The sequence below is a fragment of the Clarias gariepinus genome, chromosome 9, assembly GCF_024256425.1.
Source record: "Clarias gariepinus isolate MV-2021 ecotype Netherlands chromosome 9, CGAR_prim_01v2, whole genome shotgun sequence".
NCBI classification, from domain to species: domain Eukaryota; kingdom Metazoa; phylum Chordata; class Actinopteri; order Siluriformes; family Clariidae; genus Clarias; species Clarias gariepinus.
The window spans coordinates 23,123,203-23,142,581 of record NC_071108.1 but is presented as its reverse complement, the minus strand read 5'-3'; the positions used below and the strand labels follow the sequence as shown (position 1 = coordinate 23,142,581).

General features: G+C 37.0%; 1 protein-coding gene across 4 annotated transcripts in view; it reads right to left on the bottom strand.

Annotated features, from left to right (window-relative positions):
* Window positions 1-18,974, bottom strand: part of pbx3b (pre-B-cell leukemia homeobox 3b) — a 154,913-nt gene extending 135,939 nt beyond the window's left edge. For all 4 annotated transcript variants that reach the window (XM_053504260.1, XM_053504261.1, XM_053504262.1 and 1 more), the window contains exons 1-3: window positions 18,841-18,974; window positions 17,554-17,782; window positions 16,912-16,985 (exon numbers count right to left, since the gene is read on the bottom strand). In XM_053504260.1, coding sequence (XP_053360235.1) covers window positions 16,912-16,985; window positions 17,554-17,750 — 271 coding nt within the window. In that variant the 5' untranslated portion in view covers window positions 17,751-17,782; window positions 18,841-18,974. The remainder of the gene's footprint in view (window positions 1-16,911; window positions 16,986-17,553; window positions 17,783-18,840) is intronic.
* Between the last annotated feature and the right edge of the window lie 405 nt (window positions 18,975-19,379).

Below are 19,379 nucleotides of genomic sequence, written 5' to 3'. Positions count from 1 at the left end.
TATTTCACAATCTGCTCAGTTACTGGGATTTTCACGCACAACCATTTCTAGGGTTTACAAAGAATGGTGTGAAAAGGGAAAAACATCCAGTATGCGGCGGTCCTGTGGGCGAAAATGACTTGTTGATGCTAGAGGTCAGAGGAGAATGAGCCGACTGATTCAAGCTGATAGAAGAGCAACTTTGACTAAAATAACCACTCGTTACGACCAAGGTATGCAGCAAAGCATTTGTGAAGCCACAACATGCACAACCTTGAGGCTACAACAGCTGAAGACCCCACCGGGCACCACTCATCTCCACTACAAATAGAAAAAAAGGGCTACAATTTGCACGAGCTCACCAAAATTGGACAGATAAAGACTGGAAAAAATGTTGCCTGGTCTGATGAGTCTCAATTTCTGTTGAGACATTCAAATGGTAGAGTCAGAATTTGGCGTAAACAGAATGAGAACATGGATCCATCATGCCTTGTTACCACTGTGCAGGCTGGTGGTGGTGGTGTAATGGTGTGGGGGATGTTTTCTTGGCACATTTTAGGCCCCTTAGTGCCAATTGGGCTTTGTTTAAATGCCACGGGCTACCTGAGCATTGTTTCTGACCATGTCCACCCCTTTATAACCACCATGTACCCATCCTTTGATGGCTACTTCCAGCAGGATAATGCACCATGTCACAAAGCTCGAATCATTTCAAATTGGTTTCTTGAACATGATAATGAGTTCACTGTACTAAAATGGCCCCCACAGTCACCAGATCTAAACCCAATAGAGCATCTTTGGGATGTGGTGGAACTGGAGCTTCGTGTCTCGGATGTGCATCTCCATCAACTGCAAGATGCTATCCTATTAATTTGGGCCAACATTTCTAAAGAATGCTTTCAGCACCTTGTTGAATCAATGCCACGTAGAATTAAGGCAGTTCTAAGGGGCAAAAGGAGGTCAAACACCGTATTAGTATGGTGTTCCTAATAATCCTTTAGGTAAGTGTACAGTACACCTTTAAAGTATCATTAAATGAAAAGGCCAATCGTGTTGTGTACTCACTCTTCTCTTAAAGTCTCTTTACATTAATGTGTTCCATCCTGACATTGATGATATTGCTTGGTGTTCCGGCTGCTCCCTGCAAAGGGTCGCCACAGCGGACTATCCGGTCGGTCCGCACATACAAGCTTGGCACAGGTTTTACACTGGATCCCCTTCCTGATGCAACCCTCCTATTTTATCCGGGATTGGGAGCGGCACTGCATCCAGTGGTTGTGGTTTGAGCACTGGCTGGGAATCGGACCCAGGCCTTCCGCATGGCTGACGAAACAGCTACCACTGAGCTACCAGTGCCCTTAACCTGACATTGATGCACTCATAAAAGTTTAGAAAACAAGCTTTTCACAGTTAGAAGTATAAAAAATAGATTGCATAGTTACTAATGCATACGAAACTAGTACTAATTATACCATAATTTTACAGTTATTGCACATGTTAAACAAATGTTGACCTGTCTGATCGATACCATTTTGTAGATTTAAATGGAGTACCGTCTGATGTAATGCCAGTGAAATATGGGGCCCCCAAGGGTCAGTTTTAGGACCTCTGCTGTTCTCAATATATATGCTTCCCTTGGGAAACATCATTAGAAGACATGGGATTGGTTTCCATTGTTATGCTGATGATACCCAATTATACATCTCAACAAAACCAGATGAAATACCCAAGTTGTCTAGATTAACCGAGTGTGTCCAGGACATAAAAGATTGGATGACCAATAACTTTCTTTTACTAAATTCAGATAAGACAGAGATATTGCTCATCGGCCCAAAAACCAGCACACAACAGCTTTCACAATTCAGCCTGCGTTTAGAAGGATGTACTGTTACTACCAGCTCAACAGTAAAAGACCTGGGCGTAATATTAGACAGTAACTTGTCTTTTGAAAATCATATTTCCAAAATCACAAAAACAGCCTTTTTCCATCTTAGAAATATTGCCAAACTTAGGAGTATCCTATCCGTATCTGATGCAGAAAAGCTAGTTCATGCATTCATGACCTCCAGACTGGACTATTGTAATGCATTACTAGGTGGTTGTTCTGCATCCTCAATAAACAAGCTACAGTTAGTCCAAAATGCAGCTGCCAGGGTTCTCACTAGATCCAGAAAATATGATCATATAACATCTATATTATCATCCCTGCACTGGCTACCTGTTCAATTTAGAATTAATTACAAAATAGTACTACTTACATACAAGGCTTTAAATGATTTAGCTCCCACATACCTAACCAGTCTTTTGATACGCTATAATCCACCACGTTCCTTAAGATCACAAAACTCCGGACTTCTGGTAATTCCCAGAATTTTAAAATCTACAAAAGGGGGCAGGGCATTTTCATATTTGGCTCCAAAACTTTGGAATAGCCTTCCAGACGTTGTTCGGGGAGCAGACACGGTTTCCCAATTCAAAAGTAGACTCAAGACGCATCTCTTTAATCTGGCATACATGTAACGAATCCCATAACCTCATGGGTACATCTATCCTGAATTACAACTACGCTAATTCTCTCCATCTTTTCTGTATTTTTCTACCCATCCCGAGGCATCTGGAGATTGTGCCAGCTTTAGTAGACAAAGGCCAACCCTGCGAGGTTTCTAAGGCATCCAGAGAAGGATCAGCTCCAGCTGGATTCTGCTTTATGATGGCTGGAGCTACACATCCTGCTCCTGTGCTTCCAGCTCCAGCTGATCCAGTGATTCAGAACCCATCTGCCCTCTGCACCTACTGACTCCCTGTGCTGAACTGGACTTCATGTTAATCTACACAACTTCTGTTATATTGTACTTTCACCTGCACAACACACATGATGTTATTTCTATCTGTTATCACCCAGATGAGGATGGGTTCCCTGTTGAGTCTGGTTCCTTTCAAGGTTTCTTCCTATTGCCATCTCAGGGAGTTTTTCCTTGCCACTGTCGCCGTCACCCTTGGCTTGCTCATCAGAGACATTTCATTCATTATTCATTCATCTAATTATTATCTAGACACATTTTTCTCACACATACACACTTCCAAATATTTTCTTTTCTTATCTAAAAATAAAAAAATAAAAAAAATTCTTTAATTTTTTTGTGAAGCTGCTTTGAGACTATGACCATTGTTAAAAGTGCTATATAAATAAAATTGAATTGAATAGAGTTGAATTGAAAAAAACACTGGCATATAAGGATGACATTGGTTCTGGTGTTGTTGGATGATACAGAGCTTTTGTGTTACTCAATAAAAGTGTGTGAGTCAAAATAAATTATTTAAAATTATTACATCAAACAACACTAAAAATGAAGCCAGAAACATAACATGACTAGCTGTTATGTGTGGCACATAACTGGCTAAAATATATAAATATCATGAATTAATAAACAATAAATGGATTTTCAAGAGCACAACCATGGTAAAACTATAAGGTCCACAAAGAGAAAACAGACTGCGTGTGACTGGCCAACCAAAACACAAAGAACTCTATTTATCGATTGTATATTTTACTGATTGACTTTCTATTGCATCCAGTTTTGAACGCTAAATTCACAAAAAATAAATAATTAAATAACACTAGATCTGCCCTATTGTAAAGAAAATCAGCAGATGTTGGCTCAACAACAAGCAAAAAATACTTATTCACTCACCAGTTTATTGGATACACCTCTACCACTGCTGTCTATTCAAGCAACTATCCAATTATGTGGCAATGTCGAGTTTTCCAAGAGTTTCAGTTGTTGTTCATAACACATGTCGGAAACATGGCGTAATATTTCCCCAATCACCTTTCTTCACTGAAACTGATGGTTCACCATTATCTGCACAGATATTAATAATGCGTTGGATGGAACCCTAAATTTACAATCAGGGTCATTGCTGTTGCACCTTTTAGCCTAAAGAAGAGGTATTGATGGAGGTAAAATGAGATCGGTGTTAAAGGGAGAAACCCCCTTCCACTGAGAGGATAACAAATATTTGTGATGTACCTACCACAATTCTGGCAAAGCATACAGTAACAGTGGAATAAGAAAGTGAAGATTAGCAGGGTGAGCCTTTTTTAATGACATTAACAATATTTATTTTTTTAAGTATATTTGACTGCACTGAGATCATCCTAGTATTAATAGATACAATAAGATGTAATTGGTACTTATTTATGTTTGGTTAGATCTCAACTGGGCATGAAATTCAAGCCAATCCTCAGGCATGAACATGGGACTTTATCATATTATGTGTTTAGTGCACCACAACATTCTAAAATGGCTGAGAATTGAAGAGACAGTGAGGTCAAGGGTACCCTTAACCTCTAAGCAGATAACTGCATTTGGCAAACGATGTGATGGTGGTTGGCTAGCAAAAAGCCCTCAGCACTCCATTTACCAGGCCTTACTGTTTTTAAAGCAGTTGTATGCACGGTATTTCCAATAACCTGTTTTACATTACACTAGACACTGATGCTGTTGTGTTATGTTATTGTCTCATGTTAAAAGCACACACAGAGCCAGCTTACTACTGGAATAAAGGGTTAATTGCAAAAAACAAATGCAATCTAAAGTGGCACATTAAGGTGATATGAGTGCCTATGTAAACTTAGATAAGCTTTTTTGGATTTCTGAGGTAGTTTCAGTTACACAAGACTGACTTTGTCCATCATACAACAAGAATATTTATAATTTTGAGATTGTCCCAGAAGTTGTGCATCTAGCATGGGAGTGAATGAGCGTTGACAAATGTCACAAAGGTTATCTTCAAGGGCACTGCTAAAATAATTGTAAATAAATAATAATCATTTAATAATTAAATTAATAATTTGTATTCATATTTGCATGTCTCTGATGTCTTGCTACATCTCATTCGCATGTCCACATTTGCGAACAAAGGAGCTGGTAAAGGTTCAATAGCAAAATCATTTACATTTACATTACATCTTATCCCATCTTTATCACAAAAAATGCTTTGAAGTTTCCGTCCTTAAATAGAAACTTACACTGGGTACTAGATTACTAACTAAGTGCCTTCAGTCCCAATACAGTTGGGAAAGGAGATTTTATTTATTTATTTATTTTATGCGGTGGCGGATTAGTCCAAGTACTGCAAAACAAATACACCTTGAGTTGTTGTTTAAAGCTGTATGGTCATCTAGAGGACGTTCATTTCTCCATCAGGTGCCAGAACAGAAAAGTTTCTGGATGAATGTCTTTCTTGATTCCTAAGAAATGGTGGAACCAGGTGAGCTGTACTGAAGGATCGGAGGGAACATGGTGTGGTGTATGGTGTGATTAGAGCTGAGAGGTAAGTGAGTGATGGGCCATTTTTTTAGCTTTGTTAGCAAGCATCAGGGATTTTAATTTGACGCGGGCAGCTGCAGGAAGCCAGTGCATGGAGCAGAGAAGTGGGATGTGAGAACTTATGGCAAAATCTATACAGCCATGTTCAGAAGATTAATTCTTTGAATTCTGTGTTTTGAGTAAAAACATAGTCATCATCTGATCATGGTGGGTTCTAGGCAGTTACAACCTCAGACAAACAACAACATACAGAATTACTTTTTTCACCATACCATTATTTATTCAACAAAAATAAAACCAAAAAGAAAAAAAATTGGCAGTATTAAGTATTCAAATTTATCAGTAGTCTGTAGGTTTACATTTAGCAGCAATAACTTGAGGGAATATTTTCTTTTATGACCTTATTAGTACCTCACAATGTTGAATTTTTTTTAATCAATTTTAATTGGGTTGAGGGCTAGACTTTGACTACACCATTCCAAAATCTTGATTTTTTTTTTTCAGCCATTATGATAAAGTCTGATGAAGTTTATGGCATGCTTTGAATCGTTGTCCTGTTGCATGACCCTATTTTGACCAATCTTTAGCTCACAGATGGCCTCACATTTGCATCTAGAAAACTCTGATGTAGAGGGAAATTCATAAATGACTTATTGACTGCAAAGTGCCCAAGTCCTGTGGCTGCAAAACAGACTTAATTCATAACCCTTCCACCACCATGCTTGACAGTGGGTACAGGTGTTTGATAAAATGCTGTTTGGTTTTCTCCAACATGGTACTGTGCACTAAGGCCAATTCCACTTTGGTCTGATATATCTATAAAACATCATTCCCTATCATGCTTCCTGTTTTTTTACCGAGAGAAGAGGCTTTCTCCTGGCAACCCATCGTTTTTATTAAATAAATAATTGTACAGTGAAAATGTTGTTGTTACAGTTCATCTGAAATTGTATTTGCCTTATACAATACTAAGACCTACGTTAATCACTTTGATCTAGGGTTGAAACAATTCCTCGAGTAATTCGGTTACAAAAAAAATTATCAAGGAAAATGCTTCTGCCTCAAAACTTCTTTTAATTAATTTTAAAGCTTTCGTTATGTTTTTGCGCAATTATTTGTTTGACGTGACACGGATGCAAGCCGCCAGTAAACACAGACAAAGAAGCAGCACTTATGTCACCCACAAAGTGGAAGGAGATGCAAACAGTTAGCTGTGTATTGAATTGAGGGAGCATTCTGTTGCGAGCTGCAAAATGAAAGGAAGTGATAAAAATATCAGTGAGCCAAGGGAGAGAAATGTTTGTTCTGAAAATTAAGTTGTACAACTTTTTTTGTATAATTATTTATTTTAATGTTTGCCTTAGTTTTTTGATACTTAAAAGTCATTTGAAATACCTTTTTTTTGGCATCTGAGATGGCACTGTAATGCACTTAATTTATCTCAGTCAACTTTAAGCTATTCCTTGTATTGTGAATAATGACAATGTTTATTTTTGATAAAATGCTGTATGCATTTAAAAAATAAAAGTAGATTTTTCTAAAAAGAAAAGCAATTAACATTTGTTTCTCCTATATATTTTACATTGCTGTTTAATTAAGCAAAAGTAAATTTTATCCGATTACTTAAATAATCAATTACATTTTTGGTAGAATACTCAATTACTAAAATATTCGATAGCTACAGCCCTACTTTGATCACTAAAAACGGGTACTAATTTTTGAACATGACTGTTAGCTAAGCTAAATACTGTGAACATCCCTTAAAGTACAACATAAAAAATATAAAATTTATAATATAACTACCAATAATTAATGCAGACAATGACTACTTTAAATTATCAGATATGTGCAAATCACCTTGGTAATTTGCCTCTTTATTGATGTTGGTATGGGTGAGGCTCAGCACTTTTGGAGCAACATGGCTAGCTTTCGGTCTTCTCTCTTAGTCATCCCTTTCCTGAACTGAGTGAATTGAAAGTTCAATAAGGAGACAGACACACAGCGTATGAGCAGAAAAGAAATGGTGCATCAAAACAACCCCAACCCTGCAGATAGAAATGTTGTGTAGAAGTAATATTCCACCAGATTTTGATTGTTGCTGCTTTTTCTTTCTTCGTTAACTCTAGACTGCAGTACTGAATTCCAATTCCATACATCTCTCTTTACAATATAGATAAGACATACTGAGCACAATGAGTATCATTTATCACTTTTTAAATTGAGTACACTTTTGTTGTTATTGAAGGTTGAGGACGAGTGTTCAAAAGATTTTAATAAAATTTGACCTGAAAAATGAGCAAGTCTTGGTTTACAAGTACAGAGTATCATGTAGCACGCATGCACTTTTTTTTTTACGTCAAGCACCACGGGATCACGATTAAGCCATTGGTTTTTCTCTCTTGCGCTGCGGAATTGTGGGTAATCGTCTCCCCTGCTCGGTCTTAGGGCACGTCTCTAACTGGTATAAGACCCACGTGTGTGTGTGTAAACCATCTTTTATTTTGTGTTTGTATGTGTGTGTACAGTGCGTGTGTACTGTTTATTATAACACATGTGTGTGCGCGCGTGTGTAAACCAAAAAAAAATCTCGTTACTGCAATCAAAGATCCATTTTCTCTCTCTCTCTCTCTCTCTCTCTCAGCCTGCACTGATTTCTTTATGTGTGTGCGCGTTATTAATCCCCCCTACCCCCTCCTCCCTCACAGAAGTTCTTCGCCCTTCTTAAATAAGAGAGGAGGGAGGGTTACTGTGTAAGACGAGAAGAGAGAGAGGGTTTCGCACAAACACACACGTACACAGCGCATACACGCACAAACACACACACATACACAGCGCTTGTGCGCACAAACACACACACAGCGCAAGCGAACCTTAACGGAAACACTTATTTTTACTTTTTTTTTTAAAGGTAAAGTGCAGGATAATATCTTTTATTTTTACTATACATTTTGTAGCGGCTACTCTGAAGTTACCAAACGCCACTAAAAGGCTAAAACAAGAACTCAATGCATTTGCGACGCAACAATAAAACATCCGTGAGGCAAAACTTCTCTTTAGTTAGTTTTATTTATTGTACAGACTGATAGTATCAAGTTTTGTTGTCTTATGTTGCCTTATGTTGGTCAACAAAAAATACATCGTCCTTGCTCACCCCCTCTCCATCTGGCCCTAATTGCACATGTGATTAATATTCTTAATTCACATAACTCGTGACTCTCTGTCACGAACAAGGGACAAACAAAACACATTAACCTTTTTCATGTCCACTACACATTTTGTATTTATTATTTTATGTGTTAACTTTTTTTGGGTTGCGCAACGAACAATCTGAGTTTTCATTATCTCTTATGTGGAAACTTTACTTTGATTTAGGAGTGTTTTGATGTACGAGCACAGTCCCAGAACAAATTATGCTTGCAATCCAAGGGTTTACTGTAGTGGGTTTTTGTACTTCACACGCATTTTAAAATGGCCACCAGATTTTGTAAAGTTTGGGTAACATTTTTCTTTGCGATCATAGGTGTACACTGCTAAATATCAATGCATACTACACTCAACAAAAATATAAACGCAACACCTTTGTTTCTGCTCTGATTTTTCATGAGATGGACTTGAAAGATGAGATGGAATGAAAGATCTAAAATTCATTCCAGATACACAATATTACCATTTCTCTCAAACATTGTTTACAAATCAGTGTAAATGTGTGATAGTAAGCACTTCTGCTTTGCTGAGATAATCCATCCCACCTCACAGGTGTGCCACATCAAGAGGCTGATCTGACATCATGAGTAGTGCACAGGTGTACCTTATACTGCCCACAATAGAAGGCCACCCTGGAATGTGCAGTTTTTTGCTTTATTGGGGGTCAAGAACATGCAAACTCCATGCGCACAGAGATGGGAATCGAGTCTGGGCGGGAATCGAACCCAGACCCTGGAGGTGCTAGGCGACAGTGCTAACCACTACACCCCGGTGCCGCCGATTGTAGAACAAATTAGAAATTATTGTGATCTACGCCAATAAAAAGTATAATTGAGCAGCATAAAAGCATCTGAAAGGACCAAACCCTGGAAACAAATTGCTGACAATTTCAATGAGGTCTGAATTCCATCATTATGTTATTTATTATTGCAGACTTGTCAATGCATTTTGTAAAAGCAAGAGGGGATTTGTAACATGGAAAACAGATATATTTAGAAAAAAGCCAGCTAAAGGCACACACAGTAATGTAGAGTATACAGCACATTGTAGACTGAGACATATCAAATCGGTTTCTTATAGTTCTTCGAAACATGCTAGGAACAAGAATATAATTAGCAGAAATGAATCCTTCATAAAAATAGCACAGAATCCCTTTTTAGCTAAATATGATGGACCGAAAGTTTTGTATAACCATAAAATAAGAAGCCATGGCACATGGAAGCAACTTATAAACCAGTCATTACAATAAAATACTTTTTTTTAATGAATACCACATTTATTGTTTAAATGCTTTTATGATTACATTACAAGCTCATCTACACCCAGCTTGAAAAATTAAACATTGTCTTATTGAACAGTGGACTTGTCAAAAAGCTCAATTAGGAGTGTTTTATAATACATTTAAATGTCAGTTCAATAAGATCTTTGGTCAGAAATGAAAGATTATAATGCAGCTGCGAGTAATTACATGGCAAAAGACCCTCTGGAGTGTTATCATTAGACATAGTTATTCATCATGACATTCCTGCCTCTTACAGTCATGAGGAAGATGGTATAAAAAAAAGAGGAAACCACAAATATTAACACAGACAAGCAAGGTTTATGACGGCGATACAAATAAAAGCCTTTCTTAAACATTCCCCTCAACTGATTTATTTATATGCAAAAAAGCTAATGAATGTAGAGGAAAGAAACAAACCCCTCCTGCTGAAAACACTCAATTTACTGACAGCCAAATGATTTCATGCTGTCACTTAATCTCATTCTTGCACAATGCCATCTAATGAGCATATCAAAGTGAATTAATACTAGAGCTTTAGCAGCAGAGAAATCTGTCCAGAGTCTTTAATGGTAGTTAGTGGAAAAACTCCCTACACTGCATACATGTATGCAAAGCAAAATTTGAGTGATTATTCTTTATATATGAATATAAATCTTATATTATCTAATACTAGGCAATGTTTCAAGAAGGATCGCATGACATACTTCTTTAATAGGAGATAATTCCAAGAATTTAAAGCACAATGTTTAATGAATTTTGAGTTTTCTAAATTCCTAAACAATACAAACTATACATAGAGGGTCAAAAGTACTCCCGATGCTTTTTAATCTCCTGTTAGTAATCATGTATGTTAATAATCATGATTGGCTACAGCTGATAGCCTCTCTGTGCCAACATAAAAAAGGATTTGCTTCAAGGCTCATTGGATTAACCAAAACACAGTACAATGGGAGTTCAAGGAGCTCAGGCTAGATCTAAGAAAGAGGATAATAGATTTCCACAAGTTATGAATTTCTGTTGAAGGCAACAATTGCAGATTACACAATTTCAACTGCATGCAATTACAAGCTATTGGGTGCTGTAGCTACTTTGCCAGAGTCTAGCAAATACCAAAACTATGAAACCACCAAGGAACTCATCTGCCATGAGCTTGAAGCTGCTAGAAAACCAGTGTCACTTTTTACAGTCAACACCACAAACTGCATCACCATAAACTGGATGGCTGCCCAAAAAAGAAGCATCTGCTCCAAAATCATCACCTTTATAGATTTTACCTGATCATATAGATAAAAAAAGCTTTCTGGAGTAAAGTTTTGACCAGATGTATATTTGGAGACATAAAGCTAAGACACTGAATGTAAAGACCAACTTCTAAGCATTTGTGGCGGTAGCATTACAATTTGACGTTCTTTTCTGCTTTGCATAAAGTTAATGCAATGTTAAAAAAAGGATGATAATCTGAATATTTCACAGCATAACCACAAAGCATGAACTAGAAAGTTAAAACACAAGTTTTTTTTTTTGTTTTTTTTTTTTTTAATCGGTCCTCTAGAGGTTAATCCTCCAGGGTTTCTTTTCTTTAGTAATCTCTGACGGATGCATGTGTGTACGTCAGAACGCCATTCTTACATTTTTTACGGCAGCTGGCATCCAGTGCATTTACTGTATCTCAGTACACCTCGCTGTACATGTTCAGTCTGTTAGCAAGGTTTGGCAAATATACTTGGGCAGCTATCAATATTTTTGGGTGACCTGCCCAAAATACTCTATGTGTGGGAAACACTGGAAGGGACGCACATCCAACCAGATTTCTGTCGAAACATTGTTAATGACTACCAAAAGTGTCTGCTAAGGGTGAAACAGTTAATGTTCTCAGGCACATTAATGCTTTGTATTTTTAATCATATACAGTACTTTATGTCTAATTTTTAGAAAATCGCAAATCAATTAAAACTAGTACACCATAATATATTGTAGTGATTCTGCCCCAGAAAAGACCATTTCAAAAAAGCCCAATATTTTCATGACACTTAAGTTTTAAGCAACATATATTGCCCACCCAAAACAATAAAAAGTGATAAATGCATGAGCCTTTCTGAGAAATACAGCTGATAGAGTATTAATGGAATTTATGTTAAAATATGTCAACAACTTTATTTTGTGCCTCAGGAAGACACAAGGCTGTGCGATCTATTTTTTTTTCTATAAAAAGCATTTTATATAAGTTCTTGAACTGTATGCACTATAGGGTTATTGGTTATTGTTTTTTTCTGTTTTTAATCAACAGAGTTAAAAAAATCATTAGTTGTGGCCTAATGTTAATCATGCTTTCAACTACAGATGTTGTACATATACATTCTGTCCATAATCTGATTTCTTAAGGTAAAATTTCATATTGTGAAATGCATTTTTCCATAGGAAATAATGTAAATGCAGATAATCCATGTCAGCCCCTCAAAAATATTACCAATATTACCAATTTCCAACACTGCAATGATATTTTTATGGTATTCTGAGGGACCACTGTAAATCATTTGTAGCCACATTACACAATTTTGTAATTTCTGCAAAAAATCATATGCAAATTTTTCTCCTAAGTGTGCATACGTTTTTTGACAGATTAACTAGTAAAACATGATTAACCTTAAATTATATCATTTATATGAAATTATATAATATACTGTCAAGTTTCAAACATTTATTGTTATTACATTTACAGCATCTAGGAGATGCCCAAATTCTAAGCTAATTACAGGAGGGCTTTATAATCGTTATCATAACCATGCTCTTGTAAACATCACTAGTTTCTAATTGTGGCATTAAGTTTCTAAATATATATTAACATAATTAAAACTATGATAAGAAAGCATGCCAACTCAAACCCATGAATTAATTTCTTTACACAGATGTCACAAGCCACAAGAGAGGATGTTTAATTTTATCTTTTCTAAAGCTGGCTTCTAAATCAGCTCTGTTTGCCATGCCATCTTTTTTTAAATGCTGAGCAACACTTCCAGCATATCAGACAAGACACTTCAAACTATTTTAAAATAGCCGTTTTCCACGTGCTTGGTGTCCATAACTACCTGGGTGCGAAGTAGATCTTTTTCACCTCATTTTCTTGTCATCACGTAATTGACATTTAATTCATCTTTCTTTGTAATTTATGTGCAGATTTTGATCTTTTCATGTGCTTTAACAATGCAAATTTTTATATATTTTTAGAACTAGATAGATAGATAGATAGATAGATAGATAGATAGATAGATAGATAGATAGATGTAATAGTGTCCCATTCAAAATACAAATAAACACTTAATTTGGAATCTTCAAATGGAATGAGCTCATATGAATTTGCAAAATACATCGTTCAAACCTTTGAATTTCAGTGGTAATCAAATAGTAATTTAACTGCATTTTAACCATAATCAAAAAGTGATTCATATTGTTACAAAATGCACAGAAAAGAAAAATGTTCATATATGGGCAGACAGTGTTAGAGACCATAAATATTGTATTTATTCATGAATCTAGGTAATTCACCATAAAACAAATGCTAAGTTGTGGGGATGCTGGCAAGCCTAAAGCAACAGAGCATAAGTCAAAAAGGGCTCCAATACAGGATAATGAAAAAGGACATTCAGTATAGCTAAGCACTGTCAAACGCGCACACACGCGCACACACGCGCACACAAGCGCACAAACAAAGCGTTTTGCAGATTCTCACATAGCCGGAAATGATAATTCAACTGACAACAATTTTGTAGCTATGTTTTCTTTTTTTTTATTAAATACAAGTTCATCCACAAAAGAAACAAATACAGTGACACACCTCAACAATTACTGTAAAACTATTTTAAATATTGCAAAATAAGGTAATTCATGAGTCAATCACGCTTCACAATATTTTACATTTATACAAACTTACATTGCAACTCAAAGGCAGCAAATGGATTTTAATATATCACATGGTATCATGTCTTCAAACTTGTATAGCCTTAGCCATATATAACCACAAAGGTACCAACCTGTCCTTACACTGATATTTCACAGATTAATCCTGTACAATTTCAATACATCAAAATGTATATGCATGCTCATATGCACATGCACACACAGGTCAGACTATCACCATGCATCCTACAGTGATAAATCCTCAGAACCTATCTTGACAAATGGCAGTTTAAAATATAAAAAAAATATTTTTGACAGTGCATGTATATGATGCCTATATGGTTGGCCTATATGGTTTTAAAAAAAGTGTAAAAATAAAAATAAAAATAAAAAAACTAATGGAAGCTATTTAAGCAAAGAAGAGAGAACAAAGTAGCATATCGTTTTCAGCTCTGTTAATTCTCCTTTATCATCCTAAAATAATGTCCTTCTACATGCTGACAACACATCCACATTTTAAAAAAAGAGAGAGAGAGAAGCATCTTCTCTTAAAATACCACTTTAAAATTCCAAAGATTATTACAGAACTGCCATCACAACATCCTTGTTTTTTTGGCTACTTCAAACCAAAGATGTGGTAATTCTGAAAAAAGTAAAATATTTGTGAAGCGGGGGGTCTAAAACAGATTACTACACAAAAGGTTGTTGGAAAATTAGCTTAATTGTGTTAAAGGGAAAAAAAGATTAGAAAAACTAAGATGCCAGGTAAGTTCAGCTAAATAATTAATTTGATACTGCCTGCATATTTTTTCTAGGTATGTGTCATATCTTTATTAAATGATATAGACTAGGCATCGAGAAGAACACCCAAGAACCACATGTAATTTTACAATTAATAGTATTTAGTATTAGAAATTAGTAATATTCGTATTAATGTAATATCAATTGATATTATATTAGTGTATTAACACATGATTGTAAGGGTCCCTAAAGCAAAATTTTAACAAGCTGTAAAGTTACAGCTGAAACCTTAAGCCTTACCATTCACTCTTTATATTGCTCATGCATAAAGAAGCAAAACACAAGAATGGCAATGCTCTCCCCTGGTGGAAAGCTTTAGCCACACAGAAGTTCATTAAATGTTATGATCTTTCATCGGCTTATAAGCCACACAAAGGCTGCCAATCTGGCAAAGCACAATTTCATTCATTAACACACCATTACAAAATTTCACATACAGGCAAGAATTGAAGATGCTACAACACCTTGTATGTACTGTGATCTAAAAGCCATATTATTTCTATTTTTAAAACTATATATTTTAAAACAAATAGACAAATTAAAAAGTGCAATTAATTTAGAGGTTAAAAAAAAGTTTCATTTTTACTAAATAACAGTCACAAAGACTCTGCACTGTGTTCCATCTTATGGGTTTAAACCTGCTGCACTGCATATTAACAAAATGTTTATGATGCCACTCTATTTGTATTAGGCATAATACGCAAGGGTAAGAACTTTAAATTGTACGTCCTTAAGTTTTGGACATATTACTCACCTAAGGATGCAAATATATCACTTCAATACTGTAGTCAGTAAAGTCCACAGTGCTGATTTAACACTCAAGAGTTTATTTTGAATCCAGACTCATATAAACGCTGCTGGGTGTTAATTCAACACTTGTTGTTAGTTTAGCACTGGGGAACTTGTGGTATATGTAGCTTTTTTTGTACGACAGCAATAGACGAGCCTGCTGTATAGCTTTATAAATGCATTTAATAATATGATGCTGAATTTGCCATCATGGAGGCTGAGTTTGGCAGAGGTAGTTTAAAAAAAAAAACAGAATTTTCTTTTAACTGCTGGAAACCACAGAACATAAAGGCACATTATGAAAAATAATAGAGTGTATAATACATGCATTGATGATTAATACATGCAACTAGGGGTGCACCGAAATGAAAATTCTGGGCCGAAAACGAAACCGAAATTTTTGGATGCACTTGGCCGAAAACCGATACCGAAACCGAAAATGGCGTCATTAAAAAACATGTTTAAAATATTTTATTTTTGTTTGTATTAAAAAAACTACAAATTAATTAAGCAATCAAACTTTTATTGATAATAAATAACAGTAATAAGGCTGTTTAACAATAACAAAACTTGCTTCCAAGTGCTTCCAAACCGCCGACATACTCCGTGTTTAATGCGTAATTACAGCGCGAACGAGACGGGAGGATGGGAGAGGCGTGGCGACAATTTCGGCTTTTATTTTCGGCGCTTTCTCACGTTTCGGCCGAAACCGATAATGCTATTTCGGCCGAAAATTTTCGGCGGCCGAAATTTCGGTGCATCCCTACATGCAACTTCTCTGAGCAAAATAGGTATCTCTCTCTGGTCAAGTACTAGTACAGTAGCGCATGGGGTCCACCACTATTAAGGTAAATTACAGGAATTATTTGAAGCACAAAGAGACGTCATAAGTGTATTTAACAATGCATAGTAATTTTATAGTTTCCCAGTGGACCGCCGAACTAATTACGCAAAGGCTTACTAATTCCCGTAATCGGTTACAATACATCCTACATGATAAAATAACTGATAATTATTCAATAATAATCCTGCAGACTCAGCAGATAATTGGTAAAACAAACAAAAAATGTGTCCACTGGCTGTATCGGACCACCATTCGAAGCCCACTGAGGTCGACGCCATACGCCAGGTTATTAGAAATAAGCGGACGAGCTGCAAATAAATTCCAGCAGCGGGGATCGCACACACACACACACACACACACACACCAGCATTCCCAAGCGGTGTTCTGTATTTTCTTATGTTCAAATAGGGCAACGTGGGAATGATGCGGTGTAAAAAAAACGGATTCTTAAGCATTCAGGCTGGCCAACGAAGGACCAGGCGGTGGTAAAAAGCGCCCTTTTGCCTAGTTATATCCAGTTTTGTTTTGTTTTTTAAGGAAGAAAAACAGCAGTTCGATAGCGCTTTAAGTGCACAACCAGCGACGATGGCGCGCTCAGCTGTACAGTGTCCGACTCAAACACAGCTTCACCCGAAAAAAAAAAACTCAAAAGGAGAAAATTCGAAAGACGGCGCGTTGTAAAGATGGCGGTGTGTTAATGCTTGGTGGCTCAGACTTGGTTTCTTTTTCTCTTTAGATGCATGAATGTAGTACTGCCCTTTGATCCAACTCCCATGCACACTTACCTGTTTTCTCCTTGATCTCGCAGAGAACACTGAAGAGGGCAGGCTTCATTCTGTGGCAGTTCAGGCCATGCTTTCTGTTGTAGCGTGGAAGATACAAGATTGATCAATGGTCAGCTGGAATGAATAATTGTGCTGCTTATATTTAAAATGACTTTCTACATTGTATGAGCGACAGTTCTGAACTAAATCTTGAATTATGGCATTAAAAGATGCTTTTTGCTACACATTTTCGTAAAAACCGAGGTGATTTTAACATTATTAATAGACTCATATAAAAACAGAACAGAGCAGAAAACAGGTTCGAGAACATAGATATACATGACTATATATTCATGAAGACATTTTCAACAATGTTGAAAACCAAAAGAAAACGTTTGTATTATGCAAACTAATTATTATTTATTATTTTGTGCACGTGGCCCAAAGGTGCTTACTGTTTGCTAGATTGCTATTGTTTAAAAGTTATTTGTATTGTGATTGTCAAAAAAGGCATTTGCTTAGCCTGACTTTAGGTGTAAAGTGCAACGTTATATGCAACCCTATAAAGGAGTGAACTCATCGATTCAGTATGTTAGAGTAGTCGTGTGCTTTAGTAATTGATTAACAATTAATCAATTATTTGTTAAAAATAAATGCACCAACTTTGCCTGTGCCTCGTCCAGACTCTGATCTGTTATGGTCATGATTTGATGGAGAATGTCGCCGATGTCTTGTTTCCTTCCGTCCCCGTCGGAGCCATCGTGTCCATGTGGAGGCGGACCTGCCATGCCCCCCTGTACCGTGTGGCCAGCCAGAGTGACACCGCCGAGAGCCTGCATGATTCGGGCTTGCTCGTCCATCAGTTCGCCGCAGCACAATCAATGCCTGGTTTCTGAGGAGGGAATGAGCACATGCAAAAAAGCGACTTGACTACAGCATGAACACCGCTTTGCGGAATAACATTGAGTCCGAAAGGTGCAGGACAAAAAAAATTTCAAGAAGGTAAAATGCATGAAGTGTCGCCAGCGATGCAGCAGAATTTTTAGTCCATGGGGTTCCCGCAAAAAAAGTGCCACCATTTACAATCTCGCGATGAATAGTTCCTTTAGGTAAAAGTTACTGATGTTAGTTCGGCGTTCAGGATTCGCGTGACCGTTAGATCGTGCGCGGAATACAGTCCAAGCTAAAAAAAAAAAAAAAAAAAAGAAGAGCTTTTTAACTTAATGAAAACCTGCTTAGACCGCACCACCCTTAAATGTTTGTGTGAAAGAGAAAATTTATTTTAATGTTAAGCAGTTCGGTCTAAAAAGTAAGCTTAATGAGGGAACCGGTTAAAAAAAAACATTTGTAAAAGAAGGAGAATAATCCAAAATGTTGCCCAAATCCTATCTAAAAACAAAAGTTATTAGCACCGGCACTAATAATTCGAAGCCTAAAAGATAACAGGTAAAAATAACATTTAAAGTGTCGTGTTGTTCAGTGCACGCGCGAGCGAAAGAGAGATGTGAATGAAAAATAGAGGGGGGGAAATGCGCAATAAAGGGATGCACAAGAAAAGGTTGTTTGCTCATATGTATAAGCCAAGCGCTTGGGCTGTGAGTGTGCTTAATGTTAGATGATGGCAGCGATAGAGAGCGATTGACAACATGCCAATGCCACTCTCTCAGCGTGGACCGTTCCGAGCTGAACTGAGCACGAAAAAAAATCAAGACGTATAAAATCGACAGAAATGCACGCTCCGCCTTCCAGGGAGGGGTTTAGGTTCTTGTCACTTCTACGAGAAACCCAAAACAAAATGCACGATGCTACTTATCAAACCAGTGAAGCTAATGGTCAAGAACATATAAAGCAATTGAGTCCCACTTTGCGCGTGGCGCTCCTGTGCTACCAAGATGCCCTAATAATATGAATGATACGAACATTTGCAATAAAATATAGAAAAAGACGTACCCGAAGTTTTACACTGGTTGATGCTAAACTGATAATGAATTGCCCTGTCGCCTCGTATCTCTTGACTATGGCAAAGTATGGTCGCTTCTACCAAGCCTTGCTTGCAGGCTCGGGGAACAGAGGACATGTTTATAACATTGAAAAGAAAACGCTTTGAACCAATCCTCGTGTTTCCGTCGTTGGAGTGATATCCAAAACATCCAATGGGCCACTTTCATAATCCACGCGGACCGCCCCTAGCGCCGTAGTACTACTGCGCTGAGAAATAACAACTTCTGATTGGTCGTTGCTACGGTGACACGCACGGTATAGGAAGGCGGCTCTGCTTAGAGCTCCTCTGCAGTTGCTATGGTAGCAGACTAGTCTGTAAGCCGGTTGCACTCGAGATCCACTGACGCTGGTGCCACTGATGTTTTTTTCCCTGCATGCTTCATGGTTTTCAGGTTTCAATCACTTTTTTTAAACCGAAATAAAGATGGTGTTTTTTTAGCTTTTTATTCCTGTTCCCCTTTTCCCTGTTTCAAGTGATTCAGGACTTG